Source organism: Opisthocomus hoazin, chromosome 1 (genome assembly GCF_030867145.1).
Source record: "Opisthocomus hoazin isolate bOpiHoa1 chromosome 1, bOpiHoa1.hap1, whole genome shotgun sequence".
Lineage (NCBI taxonomy): Eukaryota > Metazoa > Chordata > Aves > Opisthocomiformes > Opisthocomidae > Opisthocomus > Opisthocomus hoazin.
In genome coordinates, this window is record NC_134414.1 from 22,754,788 (window position 1) to 22,780,803 (window position 26,016).

General features: G+C 39.9%; 1 protein-coding gene across 1 annotated transcript in view; it reads left to right on the plus strand.

Moving 5' to 3' along the window:
- Positions 1-26,016, plus strand: part of RNF17 (ring finger protein 17) — a 68,766-nt gene that overhangs the window by 15,615 nt on the left and 27,135 nt on the right. The window contains 16 exon segments of the mRNA XM_075418579.1: positions 182-274; positions 4,049-4,204; positions 5,125-5,314; positions 5,759-5,924; positions 9,501-9,691; positions 10,765-10,903; positions 11,391-11,544; positions 12,246-12,361; positions 14,670-14,790; positions 15,524-15,641; positions 18,951-19,172; positions 20,561-20,711; positions 22,481-22,599; positions 23,351-23,441; positions 24,273-24,388; positions 24,701-25,008. Coding sequence (XP_075274694.1) covers positions 182-274; positions 4,049-4,204; positions 5,125-5,314; positions 5,759-5,924; positions 9,501-9,691; positions 10,765-10,903; positions 11,391-11,544; positions 12,246-12,361; positions 14,670-14,790; positions 15,524-15,641; positions 18,951-19,172; positions 20,561-20,711; positions 22,481-22,599; positions 23,351-23,441; positions 24,273-24,388; positions 24,701-25,008 — 2,451 coding nt within the window.

Below are 26,016 nucleotides of genomic sequence, written 5' to 3' on the forward strand. Positions count from 1 at the left end.
TGGTCATGTGCATGTAGTCACTGTGTGTGCATTTGTTGCAGTCACATCAGATGCAAGAATTTTTGTCTTTGCAGTACCCTTACAATGTATGTAATTTCTCTTTACCGCGTTTGCTGCTTTACTACGTACATATAAATACTTAGCTGACGTAATTCACTGAACTTTTCTCCTAAAACAATAGAGTTTCCCGCAGAATATCATGCTGACAGACAGAGGAAGAAACTCTTCAAGAAGGAAACACCTTCTCAACACAAAGCTGGTTAGTGGTTTTCCTGTCTGGTAAATGGGTTAGTTTACTAGAAGGGACCCATCCTCTAAGCAGTCGGAGAAGACAATGGTATTTGTTGGAGAGTTGGACATGCAAGTTAGCATTCTAGCTGCGATCAGGAAAGTACTAGCAAGCAGATCTCCTGACCGTCCCTACTTAGCATGTATTTGCTCACGTGTAAGAGCAGACTTGGGGGACATGGATTGATTTCCTTCCAGGGAAAACTGGTCTGCGAGCTGCTTACAATGCAGATGTCATTCTTAGCACCAGCAGTTTTGCTCTGCAAAAATGCTTCCTGTTCTGCTCTCCTTGCTAACGTAAAGACTATACCATCTTTTAAGATTTGCCATAAAACCACTTAGTTGCAAGATGCAGTACAGGAAGTCCCAAGTAACTTTCAGAAACTCAGCGTTGGCAGTTTCTCAACACGTGGCAGATATGTGGCATAATGATACTAGTGCTTGCTGTGTGCCCTGGGACCCATTGCTTAGGCCAGTCGTTTATATACTGAATTTTGAACTGTTCTCTTGTTCTCCATCTGTGTTTGGTTTTCTGAAATGTGAGTGAACAGATAAATCTACAAAACAGAGTAATTTGAGGAAATAAGTTACTTCTTTCAAAAATTGTGTCGGCACAATTTGTGCAGTGCTTTGATCTTTGTTCATTGTTGAGTGTAAATGGTAATAAAAGATGAAGAGCAGAGATAGCAGTATTGGAAAAGAAAGAAACTGACCTAAGAAGTTGACAGAGGAAGAAGCAGATGTGGAAAATACTGCTGCAAAAAGGTGCGCCTTAATCTAGGACACCAGATAATATTAGCATAGAAAAAAGATGAAGGAAGTTGCATTTTTTTGTTTTGCTTGGTGTTTGTTTTTTCATTTGTTTGGTTCTTGATTTTTTATTTGTTGTTTTTTTTTAACCCCAGAGTCATACAAATGTGTGCTCCCCTGACAATTTCCTGTCCAGTAACCTGTGAATTCGCTAGGTGCTCTTAATGTGACTTGACAGAGTATCACAGAATCTGAGCATTTTAAGTCCATAACAAATTCTGTGGAAAAAGTAGTTACCAGAGAAATTCTCCTAATGCTCATACTGAAGTTAGTATAGTCTGTGCTCACCATTTATTAGACGTCAATTAATTCATATGGAGAGAGAAACACCTCACATTTATCACCATTGTGTGATGTTTGAGCTTTTCCAGACACTTAAGTTGGAGTATCTCTCACATATATACTAGGAGAACAACATCCTAAGAGATTAAATGATCATAGAGTTACTTGATGTGATTGTTTTTATCAGTAGTATGCTAAAATACACATTTTGTGCAATAGTGGATCTGTCTGGAGTATGGGAAACATAATTTAAAGTTTCATACAGGGAAACTCATTCTCCCCTGCTAGTAGGGTTAGTTGTCAGACAAATAATGTTTGATAAATTTTTCAAATCCTTTTCAGGCAGCTGTGGTTTGTTGGGATTTTCTGTTTGCATTTAGTTTAAGGAGCATTCTCAAGCAGCTTAAAGACATCTCTTCTGGATCTATCTAGCTCTAGTGATCCAGAACTGTCCCAGCTCCTTCTTTGTTTTTTGGCTGGAGGTATCAGCCTCTACTGATCTAGTGAAGTGGCTGTTGGTAGGTGCTTTTCCTGGTCTGGCTAAGACAGACTAGCTGACTCATCACATCATTGGAGATGGTGATCAAGGGTGATCCGAAAGAGTTAATGTACCTATAGCTGAAATCTTTCAAGTCATTCAGACCTTTTACTCAGATACCATCTTTCCTGCTGGAAATGTCCAGGAGTCATCTTGCATCTGTTGTGGACACTGCAGTTCCTAAAAACTTACAAGCACAGCCCTGCGTACATACTCAGAATGTTTCAGATGCCAGATTCTTTGTACCATGTTTTGCCCACAATCAGTTGTAGTTCAAAGATGGGCAGAGATGGCAGTGCTTTAGGGCGCTGCAAATCTGTTTGCTGTGCACTGATCAGTCATGCAGGTGGCATTGGATCTAGATGTTGTTATCCACTCTTTGCAGGAAGTTTTGTGGTGTAAAATACTCTTGTAGGAATTGAGTTGTGGCGCTTCTAAAACCTTCTGACCTATCCACTACCTTTGGTGAATAGCTTCAGCTTCAGCAAGAGAAACTTGCACTTTGGATCCCAAATCAGGGGAGGTACCTGCAGTACAAAGGATTTGGATGCTTAGTCAGAACTACTGTCTTACATAAGGTCATCTCCTGGGTAGCTTTAGGCCGTTCCCTGATCTTTATGCATTATGACTGAATAACTATACAGCAGTGCTTAGCATACCTGTTCTTAAGGGTACGAGTCTTAATCTCTCTAATTTGCTTTTTAGAAGCTTCCTCTCTCCCATAACATCCTCCTAGGGAAGCTCAGGAAGTGTGGGCTGGATGAGTGGTCAGTAAGGTGGATTGAGAACGACTGAATGGCAGAGCTCAGAGGGTTGTCATCAGCAGCGCTGAGTCTAGTTGGAGGCCTGTAACTAGTGTTATCCCCAAGGAGTCAGTACTTGGCCCAATCTTGTTTAACTTCTTCATCAATGACCTGGATGAAGAGTTAAAGTGTACCCTCAGCAAGTTTGCTGATGACACAAAACTGGGAGGAGTGGTGGATACACCAGAGGGCTGTACTGCCATTCAGCGAGACCTGGACAGGCTGGAGAGTTGGGCAGAGAGGAACCTGATGAAATTCAACCAAGGGCAAGTGTGCAGGGTCCTGCACCTGGGGAGGAACAACCCCATGCATCAGTATTGGGGCTGACCTGCTGGAGAGCAGCTCTGCGGAGAGGGACCTGGGAGTGCTGGTGGATGACAGGTTGGCCATGAGTCAGCAGTGTGCCCTTGTTGCCAAGAAGGCCAATGGGATCCTGGGGTGCATGAAGAGGAGTGTGGCCAGTAGGCTGAGGGAGGTTCTCCCTCTACTCTGCCCTAGTGGAGCCCCATCTGGAGTACTGTGTCCAGTGCTGGGCTCCCCAGTTCAAGAAAGATGAGCTGCTGGAGAGAGTCCAGAGGAGGGCTGCCAAGACGGTTAGGGGACTGGAGCATCTGTCCTACGAGGAAAGGCTGAGGGAGCTGGGCTTGTTTAGCCTGGAGAAGGCTGAGAGGGGACCTTATAAATGCCTGTAAATATCTTAAGGATGGATGTCAGGAGGATGGGACCAGACTCTTTTCAGTGGTGCACAGCGACACAAGACAAGGGGCAATGGGCACAGACTGAAGCAGAGGAAGTTCCAGCTGAACATGAGGAAGAGCTTCTTTACTCTGAGGGTGACGGAGCACTGGAACAGGCTGCCCAGAGATGTTGTAGATTCTCCTTCTCTGGAGATATTCAAGACCCACCTGGACAGAGTCCTGTGCAGCCTGCTCAAGGTGACCCAGCTTCGGCAGGGGGTTGGACTAAATGATGCCCAGAGGTCCCTTCCAACCCCTAACATTCTGTGATTCTCTGATGTCTCTGTTAAATAGAGGGAATGCATACTCTGAATTAGCTACTTAAATTCAGGTGACTGCTTTGTAAGCAGTGAGACAGCCTTTTGTTTGCAGGGTAGCTTAAGGGATGTAGTTGAAAAGAGCGGATTTAACCAGAAAGCAAACAGGTAACTAGTTTGAAACAATTGTGAGTAGACTTCTCAGTTTAAAAGCTATTTGCAGTAATGTTATCATGATTAATGCAACATAAACCTAATCATGTGCCTGATAAAATTGGTTGGAGTCACTTGGAGAGTGTTTGACGATATGTTTTATGTCTTACTTGGGTTCAGCAGAGCTAGTGTTCATAAGCCATGTTGTAAATCCATGCCACTTCTACATTCGGAGATACTCACAGAAGAAAGAAGCAGGGGTTTTGGAGAAGAAATTGGAAAACTTCTGTTGTAACGAGAGTTCATATGTCTTGCCTTCAGATGTTTTGGAACTAGGTAAATTATTAATTTCGAAAGGTCTGTGTTAGCTTAAAATACTGTCTTGCAGTATGTCTTCCTTAGTACAATATTCTCTTTTTTTTCTCCTCCCTTCTCCCACCCTTTACATAGTAAAGCAGTCCTTATATGTTCTGGAATCTACAGTTAATGGTTTTTGGGAAGCAATGTACACGTTGTTCAGTAAAGTAGACTTTAGTGAAATCATAGGAACAAAAACTGCAGAAGTAAAAAAGACTGTAGTTATTCTCAACCTCAACAAATTGAGTGCTTACAGTAACCAGCAGTTGAAACACCTGGCTGTAAACTTGTTTGCGAGTATAAGGTAGTAATTATTAACTGATAGTTCTTTTTCAGTATACTAATGTTAATGACTAGCCTTGTTCTTTCATTACTTCAGCATATCAGCTTTCTCTCATGCAAGCAACATTTCTTTCAAGTGGATAGATTTTTTTTTTTTAAAGTTTACTAACTGGGTAGAAACCATTCTGGAAGTAAAAACGAAAGACAGTAATGCATTGCTTCATCATTAAATTTATTTTCTAGCCATCGCATTGTCAATGTTACTTCTAGAAGGTGTTTAGAAAACTCATAAAAAGTATGTAATAGGCCTCAACTTCAGTGTTTTTTTGCAACTTTTACTAAGATGTGTAGAAAGCTTGCCAGAAATTACTTCCTAATAGAAGCCAATCACCTCCCACCCTTACAGGCATAGTGTAAATGCATGTGGGTAGAAAGCCTCCGGTGGCTATTGAGACAAGATTTTTAATTTGTGTCTTTGTTTTAGCAGTAGCTCTCTTATTGCCTGTGTGGAAGATAGGCAGCAATGAAACATTATGCAGAACTGTACTAATACTTCCAGTGTGAAATATCTACAAATACTGAATTTAGTCTGTCTTTTTTTCATTTCCTTCTTATAGGTGCTAGAATTTTTATTAAGAACAAGGAAACTGGAATGTGGTGCCGTGGAACCATCACTGAACTAATTCCCCGAAAAAGTAAAAATGTGAGGAAGCACTGTAGTCCAATAAAATACAAAGTTCGTGATACTGCACTGCTGGAAGTATTCCTCATTGATTTTGGGAGCTCTGTAGTTCTAATTTTGTCAGGGTATGTTTACAGAGAGGTTTTTATCTGCAATTGTTGTCCTTGACTATTGTTACTCAATAGGATCTCTATAAGGAATAAGTCCTCCATCAGCTTCACACAAGCAGATAACCAGACATCCATATGACACTAATGTTCTGTACGTATGTATTTCACACAGGAAAAGTGGCAGTGTATGTAAGTACACAAGTGTAGAAGCCTTCACACATTAAACTGTTTAATTTAGACTTGTATTGCAAAATAGAGCACGTGAGTCCTCAGTGTTAAAAAAAAAAAAAGGCATTTCATTGAGATTTTCTCAATTTATTTCAGTGACATGACATTATGCCAATTATTGCAATAATGACTTTTATGTTAAGTTTGGGGTTTGGTTTTGGGGGTTGTTTGGTGTTGGTGCTTTTTGCTTTTCTTCTAAGCTAGTACTGCATTTATTCCCATTGACAATAGATACATTCCTGCAGAAAGGCCTGAACCTGCTACTCTGCAAACGATTGAAACAGATGACATTTGTTTGTTTGTAAGGAAGCCTGATCGGTGTATTGAGGCAGAACTTGCAGCTGTTCCTCCTTTAGCAGTACGATGTTCATTGAAGGATGTTGTTCCCAAAAATGCAGTGAGTAAAAGGCTGTTTGTGCTATTTCAGGAGATTTTTTTTTCTGCCTGAGGCTTATATTAAAGAACTGTTGGAGTGAGTCGAGAGGAGGGCCACAGAGATGATCAGAGTAATGGAAAGGCTGAGAGAGTTGGGGTTGTTCAGCCTGGAGAAGAGAAGGCTGCAAGGAGACCTAATAGCAGCCTTTCAGTGCTTAAAGGGGGCCTGTAAGAAAGCTGGAGAGGGACTTTTTGCAAGGACATGTAGTTATAGGACGAGGGGTAATGCCTTTAAACTAAAAGAGGGTAAATTTAGATTAGACATAAGGGAGAAATTCTTCACTATGATGATAGTGAGGCACTGGCACACGTTGCCCAGAGAAGCTGTGGGTGTCCCATTCCTGGAAGTGTTCAAGGCCAGGCTGGATAGGGCTTGAGCAACCTGGTCTAGTGGAAGGTGCCTCTGCCCATGGCAGAGGGTTGGAACTACATGATCTTCAAGGTCCCTTCCAACACAAACCATTCTATGATAATTTACAGTGATCTGATTCCGGTATAGACAGAAGGAAACTTGAGAGAAATACAGGATACATTTCATTTTTAAAAGTTGTATCATCTCTTGCAAAAAGATGGATTGCATTCGTTTCACTGGAAAGGAAATGAGCTTATAGCAGTCTGTCTAAAAAAGCCTCTGGGTTTACAAATACGTATTCACATGGGCTTCTTCAACTACATCAGCAGCAGAAGGAAGGCTAGGGACAATATGGGGCCGCTGCTGAATGAGGCGGGTGTCCTGGTGACGGAGGGTGCAGAGAAGGCAGAGCTACTGAATGCCTTTTTTGCTTCAGTCTTCAGTACGAAGGCAGGCCCTCAGGAATCCGAGGCCCCAGAGGTAAGAGAAGCCTACAGAGAGGATGACTTTCCCTTGGTCGAGGAGGACTGTGTGAAGGATCGCTTAAGCGATCTGGACATCCAGAAATCCATGGGCCCCGATGGAATGCATCCACGAGTGCTGAGGGAGCTGGCGAATGTCATTGCTGAGCCACTCTCCATCATCTCTGAGAGGTCCTGGAGGACAGGAGAGGTGCCCGAGGACTGGAGAAAGGCCAATGTCACTCCAAAAAGGGCAAGAAGGAGGACCCAGGGAACTACAGGCCGGTCAGCCTCACCTCCATCCCAGGAAAGGTGATGGAGCAGCTTATCCTGGAGGTCATCAACAAGCAAGTGGAGGAAAAGAAGGTTATCAGGAGTAGTCAGCATGGATTCACCAAGGGGAAATCATGCATGACCAATCTGATAGCTTTCTACGATGGCATGACTGGCTGGGTAGATGAAGGGAGAGCCGTGGATGTTGTCTACCTCGACTTCAGCAAGGCTTTCGACACTGTCTCCCATAATATCCTCCTAGGGAAGCTGAGGAAGTGTGGGCTGGATGAGTGGTCGGTGAAGTGGATAGAGAACTGGCTGAATGGCAGAACTGAGAGGGTTGTCATCAGTGATGCTGAGTCTAGTTGGGAGGCCTGGAACCAGTGGTGTCCCCCAGGGGTCAGTACTGGGCCCAGTCTTAACTTCTTCATCAACGACCTGGGTGAAGAGTTGGAATGTACCCTCAGCAAGTTTGCTGATGACACCAAACTGGGAGGTGTGGTAGATACACCAGCAGGCTGTGCTGCCATTCAGCGTGACCTGGACAGGCTGGAAAGTTGGGCAGAGGGGGACCTGATGAGGTTCAACAAAGGCAAATGCAGGGTCCTGGACCTGGGGAGGAGCAACCCCATGCATCAGTACAAGCTTGGGGCTGACCTGCTGGAGAGCAGCTCTGTGGAGAGGGACCTGGGTGTCCTGGTGGACGACAGGTTAACCATGAGCCAGCAGTGTGCCCTGGCTGCCAAGAAGGCCAATGGGATCCTGGGGTGCATTAGGAGGAGTGTGGCCAGCAGGTCGAGGGAGGTTCTCCTTCCCCTCTACACTGCCCTAGTGAGACCTCATCTGGAGTACTCTGTCCAGTTCTGGGCTCCCCAGTTCAAGAAAGATGAAGAGCTACTGGAGAGAGTCCAGCGGAGGGCTACAAGGATGGTGAGGGGACTGGAACATCTCCCCTACGAGGAGAGGCTGAGGGAGCTGGGCTTGTTTAGCCTGAAGAAGAGAAGGCTGAGAGGGGACCTTATAAATGCTTACAAATATCTGAAGGGTGGGTGTCAGGAGGATGGGGCCAAACTCTTTTCAGTGGTGCCCAGCGACAGGACAAGGGGCAATGGGCACAAACTGAAGCAGAGGAAATTCCATCTGAACATGAGGAAGAAATTCTTCCCTCTGAGGGTGACAGAGCACTGGAACAGGCTGCCCAGGGAGGCTGTGAACTCTCCTCCTCTGGAGATATTCAAGACCTGCCTGGACAAGGTCCTGTGCAGCCTACTGTAGGTGACCCTGCTTTGGCAGGAGGGTTGAACTAGATGACCCACAGAGGTCCCTTCCAACCCCTACCATTTTGTGATTCTGTGATTTCAAGTTTGAATCTCACTGCTCTTACTCTAGACATGTTCTTTTGTCAAATGAAAAAACAAATTACAGAACTGATACTCTTACAGCTATCTAGTAACTTTGTGGAAGTAGTAAGTTTCAAAAATCATCAAACAGAGAAGAAGGGGCTTCAGAATTCTTACGAGAATCTTCTTCAGGGATTGTCCTTTGATACTTAAATTTTTTTGCCACCTATTGAAAAGTGCTATTTGTTCTGTTTCAGTACAACAACAAATCAAGTACGGTCAGCCTTTATTCTCTTAGAAAAAGGACATATATTGCAGCATGATTTTCTTCATTGTTCACTTATTTGTTAGGCTATCTTTATTTTTGCTACTTTCACTTGAGAATGAACTATGTCTAGTGTAGCTATGCACTTCTGACAGCATAGCAGCTGTTTGGTTTTGGGGTTTTTTAGCAGTCTGGTGGTGTCTGAAACAGCTGTAAATAGGAAAGATCTGGAACAGTTTTTACAGGGGTGGGTAAAATGCCTTCCTTGTGTATGCTTTCATTTTTTTCCACATCTAGAAAGCAGAGATTTGCAGTATCAAATGAGAAATTCATGAACTTGATCCAAGTGAAAAAGCCTTGACAGGTTTTTTCAAGGCAGATAAAACATCAAGAAGGATGTTGTGGAGAGGAGGAATGTATAAATTGACCAGCCTATGTTGTATGTTTGTATAAAGACACAAAAAGATAAGAGTAAACTTTCAGATGAATTGGGAGAGCAGAAATGTAAGTCATGAGATGAAACAGCATGTGACAGTTCAGGTTTATCATTCAGAAGAATCAGAGGAGGAGAAATATTGATTCTTTAAAAGAAACATGGTTGAAACTGCAGCCCTTTGATCTGACTTAGTTTTATACAGTTAAAAACACGAGTCCATCATAGAAGAATACTGTTTAGTGCAGTGCTGGCTATGGACTAGACAGTCTTAACAGTGTGGTCAGTATTTCATCTGTTCAGACGCATCTGTGCTCCCTTCTTTGCTTCTATTTTGTTTTTAATTACTATTTGTGTTTTTTGTTTTAAAATCCTGTGACATCTTCAGTAACTTTTTCTTTCTTCCTAACACAGAGTGAAGGTTGGGGAGAGGAAGCAAAGACAAAATTTTTAGGGATGGTAAATAATAAAGTTGTTTTGATGGCGATATTTGGAGAAGAGGATGGTGTTCTCATTGTGGATTTGAAAAAACCTCCATTTACTAAAATAAGTGATACCATGCCAGTGTCTCTCAAGGATACGTTAGCTTTTTTAGACTTGGCAAGGTACGTGTTTTCCTTTTAGTTTATGCATTCATGCTGTAAATGATAACAGCATAATATTTACAAAGTGAAGTTTACCAAGCAAGTTGGTTTTGCAGTGTTTGATATATAAATGTGTGATATATTAATCTTAGCAATATGTGTTTATTTCCTTTTTTCACCTTCACTGATAAGCGCTGTGGCATACTTTTTTGTGCTGGTCAGGGATTTTTTTTGGATAATGAACTTTATGTTACAAAATGATAAAATTTAAATTTCTGTACAAGTTTGAATAACGGGAGTGAGAGGAGATGGCCTTATTGTCTGCCAGGAACATAAAAACGTAGAGAAATCAGCCTTGTATCTGTTTGGTTTGGCTGGTAGGCAGTGACAGGCTAGTCAGCACGTATGAACCAGCCATGTCACGTGATGCATGTAGCGCGACGAGCAGGAGAAACGACGATAGGGCATAAGGGGGACCTTGATGTTGATGTTAGGACAGAGGAGAGCTGCTTTGGAGGGAGCAGTGCAAGAGGCAGGAGATGGAGAATATGAGCATTTTAGTGTTTGGGTACAGGGGTACAGTGTGAAAATCTGTAGGAAATTATATTTCATTTGGCTGCACACAAAGAAGAGTCTTTGTTCACATTTGAGCATAACTGGTTATGATGGTGAGAACAGTAGGAGATAATTTTTTACTGCATCTGTGTTCCTCGAGTGATAGCGTTTTCTCAGAAGTGAGGAAAAGGAAATCAAAAAGAAAATGGTTTTGTCAATGTAGTAGATTCTAGCCTTTCACTTTATTTTTTTAACAATTAAAATGTACGCTGCTGTATGGCAAATAACAAAATCTTTTTGGAGCCAGCTGCCATAAATCTTTCTTCAATTGTTACATATGTGATGGGAGAAGCATTAGAGAGAATTGACTGCACCAACCGCAAGAAGGAAAGCTCAAGCTATTCATACAGACATGAATCAAGTTATTTTTATAAGACCATTGTGCATTTTTCCTGGGAAACTTGACATTTGAATATAAAAGGGTTCCTCTCACTTAGTTTTGGCAGAATTTATTCCAAATTTCATTTTGTTTACCTTAGGTTCAGATCACAGCTTCCCCGTCAGTTAGAAAATAATACCGTCTTGCAGTATAGTCCACCTAAGATACCACAAGAAAGAGAAGAAGTCTGTGTTGTAGTTGGTCACATTAATAGTCCAAGTGATTTCTATCTCCAGCTGGTAAGTTTAGAAATAAGCTATATTTAAATAAAACTCTGAACAAACATTTTAATGTTGAGCCACTTGTAGTCCACATTAAATAAGCTACGATTTCCATCAACTTCTGTTGCTTGTTACCAGTTTTAGGATTCCTAGACTTAATAGATTGGATTAATTCCTACAATCCTAGATCAATCCTGGATTAATTCCAGGAATTCTTAGAATTCCAGGAAGTTAACATTTTCTTGTCAGTTTTGTTACATGAGTAATTCCTATGTGGGTATGTAGTGGTTTACTGTTTAGAGTGGTGATTGAACAAGGCAATATTCAGCAGTTGCTAGGCTCTTTAATTCATTTTACATGTTCATAACTACTGTTTAATTTGGGGGGGGGGGAGTCTAGGAGGTATGCTACTATAAAAAATATCCCTTAAAAGAGCAATAATAACATCTGAAAATAAAAAAAAAGAACGTCTGGTGTGTATGTATGTTTTGGTCTCTTATTTTAGAGTGAGAGCCTGGATTCGTTAGCTCTTACAAAGAAAATTCAGGAGGTGTATGAACATGAGCATGGGAAAAACTTGGAAATTGTCTGCCCACTTGAAGGCCAAGCCTGTATTGCAAAACAGAAAGATGGGAATTGGTGTAGAGCACAGATTATAGGTGAAGTATTGATTCTTTCACTCTAATGCTAGGTTGCAAAATCAGATGTGGTACTAGATCAGAGTCACACCCTGGATATGAATGGTAACAAACAGCTGTTATTTTTACTAAGCATTCTTGTACTAACAAGTAGGTTCATAAAGTCAGTAGTACTAATTTGTATTACATTCTTTGCTATTAATGGAGTGTTTTATAAATCTATTTTTTTTTAATCGAGAAACCATATACTTAATTTGCTATATATTATTGAAATTCTATAATAGAATTATTTTAATTTGTATTTCACTGTTACAGCTTGAACTACAGATTTGTCTTTTATAGCCAACCTCTAAAGTGTGACTAGTGTGGGTTAGTAATTCCTCATAGTAATTCCAAAGGGGGTGTACTTGTGCTGACTTCTGTGTTGCCTGTATAGGCAGTGTAGCATGTCTGTGTGCTGACAGGTCTACTTGGCATGTATTTAATATGCAAGTGTCTCATGAAGTGGTTAGCTGGAAGGTGACCAAAATGCTGTCATTTCAGGAACCTGAAAGAGCTGGCTCATAAAGAATATAGGTTTTGAATTGGGTTACAGAAAATTTGAAAATGTGATATTTTGTGATTATATGATGTGAATGTGGATTTTACTCTGAAATTCTGGTGCTTTAACCTGAATCAGGTAGTCATGTTTCATTTAATAACTTAGGTTGTTTTTCTTAAAGGGTTGCCAGGTCATCAAGAAGTTACAGTAAAATATGTTGACTTTGGCAACGTTGCTAACTTAACTCTCGAAGACATACGCAGAGTGAAAAAGGAGTTTCTGAGCTTTCCAGAAAAGGTAAATTAGTGCTTGCTTGCATTAAATACTCAAAATGAATACAATCTCAGTGGATGGAAAGGGAAAGATAGGATTGTTAGCATTCTGAAGTAAATATAAAGCAAGTTCCTTTTCACATGGCTTTGTAATGTGACTTATATAGTATGTTTTGGGTGCATATTGAAAATTCTTATTTTTTTATATATATTTCAGTTTTAAATGAAATCTAATGTTACCTTGCGGTGAGGAGGTGCATATACATAGTGTGTGTGTGTGTGTCTTTAGTTGATATACTTTCTTGTACTCCATACTAAGCTGAATGAATTTTTATGTTCTTTCGGTTTCAAGTAATGATCTAATAATGGTATTTTTAAAAAATGATATTTTTGTTTGGTTTATGCCATTTAAAGTTCGGTGTTTTCCTGACTTTAGGTATTGTAGGAGTTTTCCACTTCTGACAAGGAGAAACACTGAGTGGCAAAGGAAATGGCAAAGTATTTCTGTCAAATAAAAAACACACATAAGTAGAAAATTGCTCTTTTTCTTCAGCTGTTCATTCAATAGTTCTGGTTGCCAACCATACTGTATGTTGATAGGGATTTTTTGACCAGTTGTAGGCACCAGAAGTAGTGATTGTTGTAGCTGAGGTTGGCCAGCATCTTTTACTGAAAATAGGATTTAATATTTTATATTTTGAACAGGTGTTTCTGGGGAAAGTTTCAACCAAAATAATGGACCCTTTTTGACAGCAAGGGAGAGGAAACATTCTGAAAATGGCAAAATGGTCTTGGAGTTGCAATGTCTTAATGCTTCAGAGCAGCTAATGAATAAGGGTGTTGGGATTTTTGATGTATGTTATCCTGTCGCTCTAACTGATGGCTTGCTATTGACCAAATATAAATCCTCAGAGAAATTCGTTAAGGGTTTGTCAGCTCTTGAGGACATACCACTAGGCCTCCTCACTTTGATCAGAAAGCAGAAGGGGCTAAAGAGTTGTAAATACAGATGGGTGTATGACCACTAGGGAAAGATCTAAATAAACTTTTAACTCATCACTTGTTCTCAAATTTCAGCATTCTTATGCTTATGTAGGTTATGGTGAAACACTCTAGTAAGGTGTTTACGCTTGAAGTTTGCATAAGAAGTAATAGCTTTCTGTTGCTTTTAGTTTTAGTGCAAGTAATAGAAAGATCAGTAGGCTTGAGTCTGCTTATATGTTGGTATGGTTTCAAATCTTTTCCATGTAAAAAAGAATCATTTTTAAGGATTTAAAATTCTTTGAAATATGAATGAACACAAGATTGCAAAATCAAGCATTCAGAAGTGCGTTTGCTTGTGCAGCTTTATCCTGCTACAGGTGAGCATTGGTAAGTCTTCAAACACAATCACATAGTGCATTGCCTCAAATGTAAGTTGCTTGTTTAAGAGATTGGAATTAGGCTGTTACAAGAGAAGTTGGACTTTTTTCAGCCTGTTAATACAGTTTGCAGGCATTTTAATGAACTTAGGTGGTACAGAAATCTTGGCCAAGACTAGGATGAGCGGCGCTTAATGTAGCATTGGTTTTGTTGTCCACAGCCCTTTCTTTTAACGGTTATTTAACCTGTCTGTCAGTCTTATCTTAGTGTTCCTGACTGCCTGTATCCTAAGAATATCTGCACAAAACATGCTTACTTCTGTTGTCTTTATTTCCTTTCTCTCGTGTTTCCCCCACCAGTGTTACTCTTCTTTCTGTGCAGTAAACAAGGAGGAAACAATAACATTCACAGTTAATTTAAAATTGGGCCATAGTGTAGCCGCCAAAGTTTGCAGTAAAGATATTAAACAAAAATTCTTTTAATCAAAGTACTAAATCTAGTCTGATTTGCTGTATGGTTTGGGGGTTTTTTTATGTCTGCTAGTTAATACCTTTCAAAAATCGGGCAGGATTTTTCCGACGTAGGTACTGTGGTACTCTGGTGCTTCTGTGTTTAGTCCTTCAGACTTCTAATCTTCGATGCTTTGCGTCTGGGTTACTACATCACGATAAGCAAAACAGGATGAAGGCTATCACCTCTCTGCAGTAATCTTGTCTGATCTCTGCACCAATTCTATGCCTAACCATAAAGGGAGGAAAGGAGAAGTAAGCTCTTGCAGCGAGAAAGTATCTGAATTTGAGATTTATGCTCATCTGCTGTCAGGGCGAATGGGGGATAATCTTAAATCAAATAGTGGTGATGTGGAACCAGAAGCGAAGGTCACGCTGTCTTGCTGTCCTGCATGAGTGCAAAGTAAAGGCTGTGATTTGGCTGTAAGAAGATAGTCTTGATACATAATTTGTGTTATTTAGGCAATCAGGTGCAGGCTGGCTTGCATTGAACCTTGTAAAGGGGCAGATGAGTGGAAGAGAGAAGCCAAGAAAAGATTTGAAGAAATGACTGAAGATAAACTTATGCTGTGTTCAGTTGTTGGTAAGTTACCAAGAGTGTATTAATTGATACTTAAATATTACTGACTTGACTCAAATGTAGAAACATGCGTTTTTCATATTTTAAACAGTAATTATTTGAAATGTTTATGTTCATACTTGTGACAGATAGCCAAGACTGAGAGTATCTAAACATGAACTGAATGGAGGAGACATAACAGATACAGCTTCTGACAAAAGTTCTGGCTATGTCTTCTCTTACAGACGACACCAGCATTAAGTGATACAAAGTATCCTGGTGTATTAAGATAGTCTTGTTTCTTAAACCAGTAGCTATCGTTGACTCTTCCTGACTTTATTGGTAGCTGGGAGTGTGATTACTGCTGCTCTAAAATATTATGGGGGGGGGGGGGGGGGTTCAGATAACACATAAATGCCCTAGTAGGATTTTTCTTAAAACCATTATTGTTAATATGCAACTAGTTATTTTTCAGCACCTCTGGAATGGTGGTTTGGAAGTCATCTAATAAATGAAATTACATGTCATTTCTTTGTACAAAAATACTTTGTAATTACTGGTGTAGTTTAAGCTAGTTTTACAGATACGTGCAAAGCTAAGCCTCTACATATTGTTTGTGTTCAGGATCAATTATTTTTTAAATCAAATGTAATTCTACAAAATTCTGTCTTTTAATACCATTTCGTGTGCCTCCAAAACCATAGTCTTTACACTGCTACTGATTGGCATTAATTATGTATATATTATTCTTTCACAGAAATCTTAGATAATAACATCTTATCTGTTGAACTCTTGGACTCCTCTGCTGTTCATGACAGAAGCTTTAGTATTAACTGCCAGCTAGTTAAAGAACACCTAGCATCCTACATACCTGGGTAAATACACTATGCATAACTTAAAGTATTTGGCAATACTGATGTTATGTAACAAAATTACTGACTTTAGTATGTCACCTCCAGTGGCTGGTGTTTACCACATCTGTGATAAATTCATTACAAACCACTTTTGCCAACTGACATAAGTTACAGAGTGTAACTCTGCAGTTTGGCATAGTGGAATTCTCAAACTAAATCTTGACTAACATAACGTATTGAAATTGTAATTGATTTAAAAGTTGGAGATTAAATGTTTGCATCATACTTGTAGTGCACGTAAGTGCCAAATCTTCCCAAAATGGCTAACATTAAGGTTCCCACTCCCTTGTAGTAGGAAAAGAAACACCACTTTTGTGTGTTTTAACCTGCAGCTAAGGTAAATGATCTCTTAGAAAGGTCTGTTAGAAAAGAAATACTCAGATAACCAGCTATGACAGCAACAGAAGGAGTTGGGAAGCCTGCTGGGCGAGATGAGGCTGATAAGGAGATAACACTGCTGCATTTTATTTTGTTGGCTTTTAAAAAAGATAATCCGTGGGCTGTATTCATGAAAATCAATAATTACTCTCTAATTAATGTTTTTTGAATGCTAATGAAAACAAAAAGGTTGTTAAATAGAAAGTTTTGATTCCAAAAGGGAGTTCCTGAATTTGCTTTTTTTCAGGAGGAAGCAAATAAGTGGATATTCATCTCTTAGCTCAGAAATCTAACTAAATCCAAGTAACACTTGTCTTTTAATAGTCACAATGTTTAGTAAGATTTTTGTAAAGTTAAACAGCTTTATTTAAATCTGAACAGCTGAATTGTTTTGCCACTGTTACTAGGGTATTTTGTTGTGTTGCAGCTTAGATGCCTGCTTCCTGCCTGCAAACAAGTGGGTGTATTACTTTAATGTAAGTTGCTGTGTAACACTGATAACTTTACTAATGTGGATTTTTCTGGTCGCTCGCTCGCTCTACCTTCTTTAGTTGGACTGGGGAGAAGATAGCAGAAACTGGAGCACAAAAACTCATGGGTCAAAATAAAGACAGGTAAGTCACTTACCAAGTACTGTTGCGGGCAAAACAGACTTAATTTGAGTTAATTAAGGCCATACTAATTAGCATAAATATTTAATTACTGATTCAGGCATTGGGACACAAAAGACAAACATTTATAGCACCTACCCACCCCCTTTCCCAGGCTCAACTTGACCCCAAGCACCTCTCCTCACCCTGCTACACTGCAGTTCAACTCAGTCCCTTCAGGGAGGCAGTGGGCAGTGCAGGGCTTGAGGTCAGGACACCGCAGTTTCTTTCTGCTGCTCCTTCCTTCTAGCTCTTTTCTTCCTGTGATCCAGTGTGGCCCTCCACAGGCCTTAGTCACTTCAGTAGTGTGCCTCTTCTCCCACAAAGGACCTGCTACAGATCTTGGTATTGCCTGTGTTATTTCTCTTCTGTTCCTTTTTCTCTCTCCCTGGTGTTTTCTGCCCTTCAATAAATTAGAGGTGCCACCAGCTTCATTGAAGGGCTCAGCCATGTCCTGTGGAGGGTCTGTTGCAGAGATGGCTGAAACGGGCTGTGTCTGCCATGGGGCAGCACCTCGGCTCATCTCTCAGAGGTTGCTTCTTGCAGCCCCTCTCCCCAGCTCCCAGCACCTTACCATCTACAGCCAGTGCACCAGGTCTTTTAGTTGGAATGACGTTTCCATTTGATGAGAGGGCAAGGAGGTTGTATTGTGGAGGTTTGGGGGGGTTTTGGCTTGCTTTGTTTTCCAGCGTGCATAGATCTCTGGCCCTCCAGAGCTCGTTTGTCACACTTTTCACTGAATTTCCCATTTGTGAAGATCAATGTCTGCAAAAAAGCAAGAGACTGGTGAATAACTTAAACCTACTTTAGGTCATTTAGAGTCACTTTGGGATTATGATTACTTTTCTGTGTTTAATGCTGTGGAGGGATGCCCAGGCCAGCTCTGAACTAGTGCGAGACAGTATAAGCACGAGAGCACAGCGCTCCGCTGAAGCTGACTTGTTGACAAGCAGCCACTGGTAACCTTACTCTTGCATTGAAACAGGAAGTAGTCCATACAGAATTCCAGGAAGAAACCTTGGAATCTGAAATTCATTCCAAATTGATTTTTTCTTAGGGATCTGCAATGATTGTGCTATACTGGAGTTATTAGAGAAGGGGTTGTAAGATGTATAACATGTATTTCACTTGGGAGAACTCTCCATGGCAGATTGCCTCTGTGCGTCTCATAGATCAGACTAGTTGTACGTGAGTTAAGCGTGTTTGTTAGCTATGGTGTTCATTTCTTTCCTGGTTCTACAAGTTAGCTGTTTTATTCAGCAGTTTCGAAATACCTACATCGGGAAGGTTTGCATAAATAATTGTGTGGCGATACGTAGTGGATGATTCAGTATTTTATGGAATTTTCTTTTGGACAGAGCAGTTTGTTTCCTTTCCATGATGAAGAGGATCTCTGAAGACAGAGAAAAGTTTCTTCCTGAAGGCCCAGAAATGGCCAGCAGTTAAACTTATGCTTGCTGTCTCCCTTAGTCAGTGATGTTTACAAAAAGCCAGTTCTTTTGCATTAACAGGTTTTTTTTCAAGCTGCAATCTCTCACGTCTCTAGTTGGCACAGTTCGTGCAGGCTTGTAGTAAGCTGGGCTGTGGCTCAAAACACATACCAGCCAACTCTTGGTTGCTGTTGGGCTTTATTCTATCCAGTTCACACAATTTAAAGAAGTTTTCGTTGAGGTGTTACTATAATCGTACTTCATTCTCTACTTAGGAAAGTGCTAGCACGAGTTGTGTTGTATTTGTATCCTCAGGGAATGCTGGAAAGGTAAAATGTTTCACTAATGTTAATATTCTTCACTTCTGAAAGGAAAATTTACACTTCTTAAAAGTTGAATATTTCAGCTTTCACTCAGAGGCAGCACTGATTTCCAGAAGCATGATACTAGTAATTTGATGTATTTTAAGACAGACACAAACATTAACGTTTGGCAGCCAATCTGTGTCAGGCTTGTTTTTCTGCTGGCAGTCTATATTGCATAGTGCTTTCATCTGTCCATAGAATGTGCAAAGATACCTTCTGAAGGAGAATAAAAATAAATTGCTATAATGAGTGTTTCAGAAGCAGCATTCAGAAATGTTTTTGTCTTTTACTGGGGTGTTTTTCTGCTTTTCGAAGTTACTCATTGTTCTTCATGCTTCTTCATGTTGAATGATTCCTGTCATGTTGAACTGTGATTACTGAGTTCTTTTTCACTTTGTTTAAAATGTGTTTAAACTTTCCATTCTAATTACTTTATGCTCTTTACAGGTACACTGAAAGTACTGCTGTAAGGCCCAATGAAATATGGGATGATCCTCTAGAAGAAATTCCTGAAACTTCAGAAGCTTTAAGTCCTGTAGACCTGGAATCTGTGGATGAAGGAGATTACAAATCGCTTTGTAAGAAAGAGCTTCAAGTGAGAATTAGTCATGTTGTGTCTCCTAGTAAAATTTTTATACAGTGGCTGTCATCAGAAAGCGTACTGAAAAGGTACTAAAATTCAGAGAACTTCTGTTGAGTTAAGGCATTCTTATTACAAACTGGTGAAGTATAGTTTAGAAAAAACTATTGATGAAGATTGCATTTGGCTCTGGTTGACGTGTCTTGCTTTGTTGAGGAAAGTGTAGGAACCAAAGACAGATTGGCTCTATGTTGTGGCTTATTAAATATTTGTGATTCCAAATTAAGTACATGATCTAACTCCTATTTCAAATCAGTTTTAGTGTTGTAAGCTGTTGTTGTAAGTCTGATAAATGCAGCACTGTCCAGAAAGATTAAATCTTTCTGCTCGCTCCTTTCTCCTCCTCATTCCTTCTTTAGAAATCTTGTTAAACAATACCGATATCCTGAGCTATGGAACTTCAAGTTATTTCTTTCAGCGTGATTCTAATATGGTGTTAGGAAAGTTTGAAGGCAATTTCTAGACATAGCGTATCAACCTTCCTTTGATAGCTATTCAGGTAACATTTAGGTAGTAGTGTGTACTGTTTGAAGACCGTTAAATGCACATATGAGGGCTACGAGGATGGTGAGGGGACTGGAACATCTCTCCTACGAGGAGAGGCTGAGGGAGCTCGGCTTGTTCAGCCTGAAGAAGAGAAGGCTGCGAGGGGACTTTATAAATGCTTACAAATATCTGAAGGGTGGGTGTCAGGAAGATGGGGCCAAACTCTTTTCGGTAGTGCCCAGCAACAGGACAAGGTGCAATGGGCACAAACTGAAGCACAAGAAGTTCCGTCTGAACATGAGGAAGAACTTCTTCCCTCTGAGGGTGACGGAGCACTGGAACAGGCTGCCCAGGGAGGTGGTGAAGTCTCCTTCTCTGGAGATATTCAAGACCTGCCTGGACAAGGTCCTGTGCAACCTTCTGTAGGTGACCCTACTTCAACGGGAGCGTTGGACTAGATGACCCACAAGAGGTCCCTTCCAACCCGTACCATTCTGTGATTCTGTGATACCATTGCTTAGCGCAAGTTTCTTATTTTCTGCCTCTTTATTTCTTCTTTCATCTTTTTATCTTCTTGTCTGTAGCTACCTAGAGTCCCATTGGATTAGTCATGACACTAAATGAGTACCACACTCAAGTTGTTGAGAAAATATCTTTCAAGTGGTGCTATACCTATGGGTCAGGATCACTCAGATTAATTTTGTTCTGTAAGAAAACATGATGGTTTTAGAGAATTTTAATCGGACTGCTGTGTTTTGAAGCTCCGTTTCATGTATTTCTAACGTGTCATGAAAAAAACTACAATACTGTGTGTCTGTTACAAACAGTTACTAGAATTTTCCTGCATGCTAGTTAAGTGGTTATGGACCAGATAAACCCTTTATTCACTGGATAATATTTTACCACTAAGAAGTGGTCTTTTGAATGTTAGTTTACAGGAGAAGATGGCTGCCATCTACAAAGAATCCCAACCACAGTCTGTGAAGTGGGAAAGTAGTATGCACTGTGCTGTTTACGTACATGATTTGAAACAGTGGCAAAGAGCTGAGATAAGCAGGATTGTGTCTGAAACAAGCGCAGAGGTAAACCTGTTGCCATAAGAGGGCTCATACTTTCATTTCTCAAGTGTGTAAGCATTCACTGATTAAAATAATGTCAAATCTTTGCTTGTTACTTCTGTGTTAATATTTTCACATAAAGCCTCAAGTTTGAGTTACGTTGTACATTGCTGTGTCCTGGTTTCGACTGGGATAGAGTTAGATTCCCTCCCAGTAGCTGCTGTGTTTTGGGTTTAGTATGAGAAGAATGTTGATAACACTGATGTTTTGAGTTGTCGCTATGAAATCAAGGACTTTTTTCTGGTTTCTCATATTCAGCTAATGAGCAGGTGTACAAGAGCTGGCGGGGAGCCCAGCCAGGCAGCTAGCCCGAGCTAGCCGACAGAAATGTTCCATACTATGGGTGTCATGCTTGGCTTATTAATGGGGGTTGGCAGGGGGGCAGGAATTTGGCTCTTCTCGTTTTCATGGGTTCAAATCCTCTCTTGTCTGGGAGCTTGAACTTTTCTGGGAGTTTGGTCTTTTTCGTGAGTTTTGGAAATTCACAAAATCCCTCAGTTTGGGGTTCCATGAGCACTGCTCAGGGAAGGACTGCAAATTGGTCATCGGATGGTGAGAAAATTGTATGTAGTTTGCTTTGCATATGCATTATTATAATTGTTAGTATCAGTATTTGCTTTGTCTTATTAAACTGTGTGTATCTGAACCCATGAGTTTTACCTTTTGTCCATGTCCCCTCCCCATCCCACCTGCTGGGAAGGGGAGGGGTGAACGAGTGGCTGTTGGGTCCTAGTTGCCAGCTGCCACGTTAAACCACAGCATTCTGCTGACAAGATTACTGTCTCATCAAAGCTCAGGTGCCTTCAGCAGGGAACCTGGTAGTTGAAGAAGGCTCAGGAGGTTGATTTTGTGTGTGTTTACACTACATTTTGCAGCATAGCACGGATTCCCAAGCTATAGTCCAACAGTTTAGCTTAGATTCCAGAAGATGTGTGAATCCAGGGGTCACATTAATTCAAACTTCATGATCCTTGCTGAGAGATGGAGGCAACTGAACTGAGTGCAACACCACAGGAACACATGTAGTCATACTGTTGTTTGAACCTCACACTGATGGTGATGCACTGCTATGTAGGTGTAACATTTTCCACAGTAACTTCTGACACAGTGCTGTTTTAAACGTGTTTTGTCGCACTCATTTGAAAAGAATAAGGTGCATCAGAAGAGGCATTTTGTGAATAGATAACTACTTGACTCAAAAGTAAGAGTGGCTTTTTAATCATACAGATAATCCAGGACTGGATTACCATTGGTTCTCTCCACCATCATTAGATTATGCCCATGGGTCTTGCTAGTAAGAGGCAGAAGTGGGACTTTCTATACTTCTGGTTTGCATCATCTGCTTTCTGAGGCTAAGAGCTCTGAAACAGCTATTTAACCACTTCAGAATAAAAAGCAAGGGGTAGAGGGGAGCTATTTCAATGTTTCTAGGTTTAATAATTTAAATGCACTGTTTTAACTGAGGCATGGCAAAAGAAATATTCCAGTAACAGCCTCTGTAAATTTGTTTAACCCCCTTTGAGCACATTTGTGTGTTTTATTCTCTCAGTACGCTGTGGTAGTCATTTGTGTTGTGTGATGGAGTACTTCAGTGCAAAGGCCATTCGTTGAATCCTGGTAATGTTTGTTTGAGTTCTGTTTACTTATTCAGACATGCTTTGAATTATAATCTGCTACAGATAACACTAAGAAAGAGTTTTTTTCTGTTTCATTGTGTTTCTTGTCTGCAATAGGTAATACTTTATGATTCCGGTGCTGAAAAAACAGTGGATATCAGCTGTCTAAGAAAACTTGAAGAAAATGTGAAGATAATTAGGACATTAGCAATAGAATGTTCCCTGGCAGATATAAGGTAGCCTTTCCCCTTTTACTGAGTAGCACTGTTAGAAATGCAATAATGACATAACTTAATATTTTCTGGTATTAGCACTGACTGTCTAAGATTTGGATGTGGTTTGCTTTTTGAATAAAGAAGAAATGGGATGGTGGCTGTGATTTATAAAGGGTTTTTTTTCTAAGGGTTATGCTATATACCAGTAAAGAAAAAATCATGCTTTAGAAAGAAAGAATATTTATAGGATTAAATAGAAAATACTGGACAGATGATAGAGGTTTTTCTTATTTCACTGAATGCTTTAACTTGGCTCGGAATTTGAGATGAATCAGATCTCATGAAAATGTACAGGTGGTCTCTTTTTTCTAGACTGTAGATAAGAGAAAGAACTGGGGTATTCTCCTGGACATTTGTTTGTGTGCTGTCTATACTGTGAAGAAAAAATAATCATGTCTGTAATACCCATTACAAAGAATATAAAAAGCCTAATTTGAAGATGAAATATGGATTTTGTTTTGTTGTTAAGACAGATGCCATACCCTCGTTTTGAAGTTTTGGGGTTATATTTTTGAATTCTTCCCGTCTAATATATCCAGAGATGATGATGTTTCCTTTTCCTGTTGACTGTAATGGACGTTGTCTTTTTTCCCTGACAGTTCAGACAGTTTCAAAAAAATCAAAATCTCAGTAAAGGGAAGGGTTTGTGGTTAAGCTCAGGAGATACCAACGTCACTTATACTAAAGGACATTATAATTTGTTCTATGTTAGACCAACAGGTGGAAGCACACAGTGGACAGCAACAGTGTGTGAATGTTTATCCTATTACCTAACTGGAGCACAAGTGAAAGTAATCATACAGGTTTGTAAGCAAAACCAGCAGCATTTGTATAATTTCTGTGAGGTTGTCTGTTAATTTCATTTTTTCCTGAATGTTTTCACTTTTCAAAAAAGTCCTGAGTGGAACTTGCTTAGATTGCTGTTTGCTGTAGGGGAAAAGATGGGATTTCTTTTTTCTGCTTTTCATTGGTCACTGGAGCATTAGAGCAGTTTGGCTACCCAGTATGGAAACAACACAGTCTTAGATACATTTAGCTACTGAAGAATAATCATGTTTTTGGGATCACTAGGTGCTGACAGCTTTTATGGACAGATGAGCGAGATGCTCGTGTTCTTGATGAGAATAGTTTCAGCAGGTACTATATTAGTTTTCAAGCCTCAGAAACTGAAAGAATGAGTCCAGTGTTGTACGAACGTCATTAGTGACTGATTTCTTCCACTGTTAAAAAAGAAAATGAATTATTATGAGATTTTGATTTGTTTAGTGTCAGTTGGCAGCTGCCAGTGAGGTTTTTACAGTGTGTCTGGAAATAAAAGCATTGGTGAGCAAAGTTGTTCATGAGTGGATTTAAAGCTCCTGCTAGAGGAATGTAAATATTTGGCAGTTCATTCTAATATAACAGCTTAAGGAAAGAGCAAGGTTTTATTCTGTTACTCTTTTTTACTGTCGTGTTTAGAACAGTTGGTAAAATGATGGGAACTGTGACATGGATTAAATAAGTTTTGTGTCTTCTGATGTGGGCATCAGTTGTTCAATGACATCTGATTTTCTGTCAGTACAATGAAAAACATGTCTGTAGTTTAGAGCAAATGTATGTTGTAATATGTTGTCTAGCGCTCTCATTTTTTGCAGGAAAGTGATGGGGCTTGTGCATTGCCTGTGAAAATTCTTTGCAAAGATGAAACAGGACAATTGATTGATATTTCAGAACACCTTATTAAAAAGGGTCTGGCTTTTAGAAACAAAAGGTTTGGATACTTTTTTTATTCTTTCAGACCCTTGTATTCACAGGGTGGTAAGCTAATAAGTAAGACAAAAATTTGGATTGTTCTTTACAGCGTATATAGCAACAGAACTCCATCTTTAGTAAACTTATTTGAGTATAGCATTATTAATCGTATGCATTACACGTTTCAGATCTCTAAGTTGCTAGATGCAATTAACAGTATTTTAACAAGCATTTGCCATCTTTGTTTTTTTACTTCTATGATTTTATTCTTTTGCACTACTCAAGTTCTTTATCAGTTAATGTATTGATACAATTTGGTTGAATCTGCTAGCACTGATAAAGCTGGTGTGGCATGCTCAGTCTCCAAGGAGCACCTTGAAGTACAGTTTAAGCAAGAGAACACACAACTGGATGGTTGTAATTCCAAAACTGCATGTGTGAGAAACAGCGCTGCTCCAGAGGAAAACATCACTGTTTCAGAGAGTGAACAAAAATCATGCAAAACATATGAGTCATTGCCTCGTTCAGGAATGGATGAAATATATAAATCCCCAAGTATACCTGAAGCAAAAATTTTTCAAGCTGTAGTAAGTTATGTTGGACATGATGGAACTATTTATATAATACCAAAATCATCTGGTAAGATTGCATGGAAGAAAATATGTTTATGTCTATGAATCTGATAGCTCTGGTATATCAGAACATACCAGATATGTGTTCTAGTATAGAAGTTCTGTATCAGAACACAGTTCTGGAAGATTCCTATTGGGGAGGATTGCTGTTGGGAGGTGATGAGGCCTTTGGTGTGGGGGGAGAGGGGTGTGTGCCCATGCACCTGTTTCTCTGCGGCAGTGGGGAGAGGTCCTGCACCTTTGTGGCAGAGGAAACCCACATCCCCAGGAGCTGGCATCCTGTACTTAAACCCATCAGTCGGCTCTCCTGTCCTTCCACACTCCCAAGAAATCAAAAAACCCCAAGTGCTTGGATGGGCAGGTTACTTACCTTTCTTCTCTAGGCAGTATTGGGTAAAGCACCAAGTGATTATAGTGCTGAGATTGTGATACATGTTACTAATAATAATGAATAATGATTCTCAGAAGTTAGCCTGGTTCTCAAATATTACTGGATTTTTTTCCTTCAGTGTGAGCTCAGTACCCAGTTTCCTTGGGCTCTTCATTTGTACTGTGATAGATTCTGTATCTCTTAGTATTTTCTATTTGTACTATTTGAAAGCTGAACACTTTCATATGACAGATGGCAGTGTCAGTCTTCAGTACCATAATATTATATTGTGCTTTAGAGAAATGTTTCCGTATAAGAACTCTACAAATACATTTAACTATTAGACATATCATAAAACTTTGAAATTTAAAGTACAGTAACCCTACTTGCCCAAGACTCTATTATTCTTGCAGTTGTTGCTGTAAACTGTACCTATAGCCGAAAAGAGTCTTCTGGACACCTGTATTTATAGACATTTCTTCTCTGAGATTAGAATCCAGAATTACTAATGGCTTCACAACTGGAAATTCAGTTTACTTTTTGTTTTAAGTAGTAACTTGTTTGCATATACTAGATGTTGAACATACATATTATATCAGCATTGGAAAATAACTTTTTTGAGCAGCACGTGTATTTTCTGTTTAT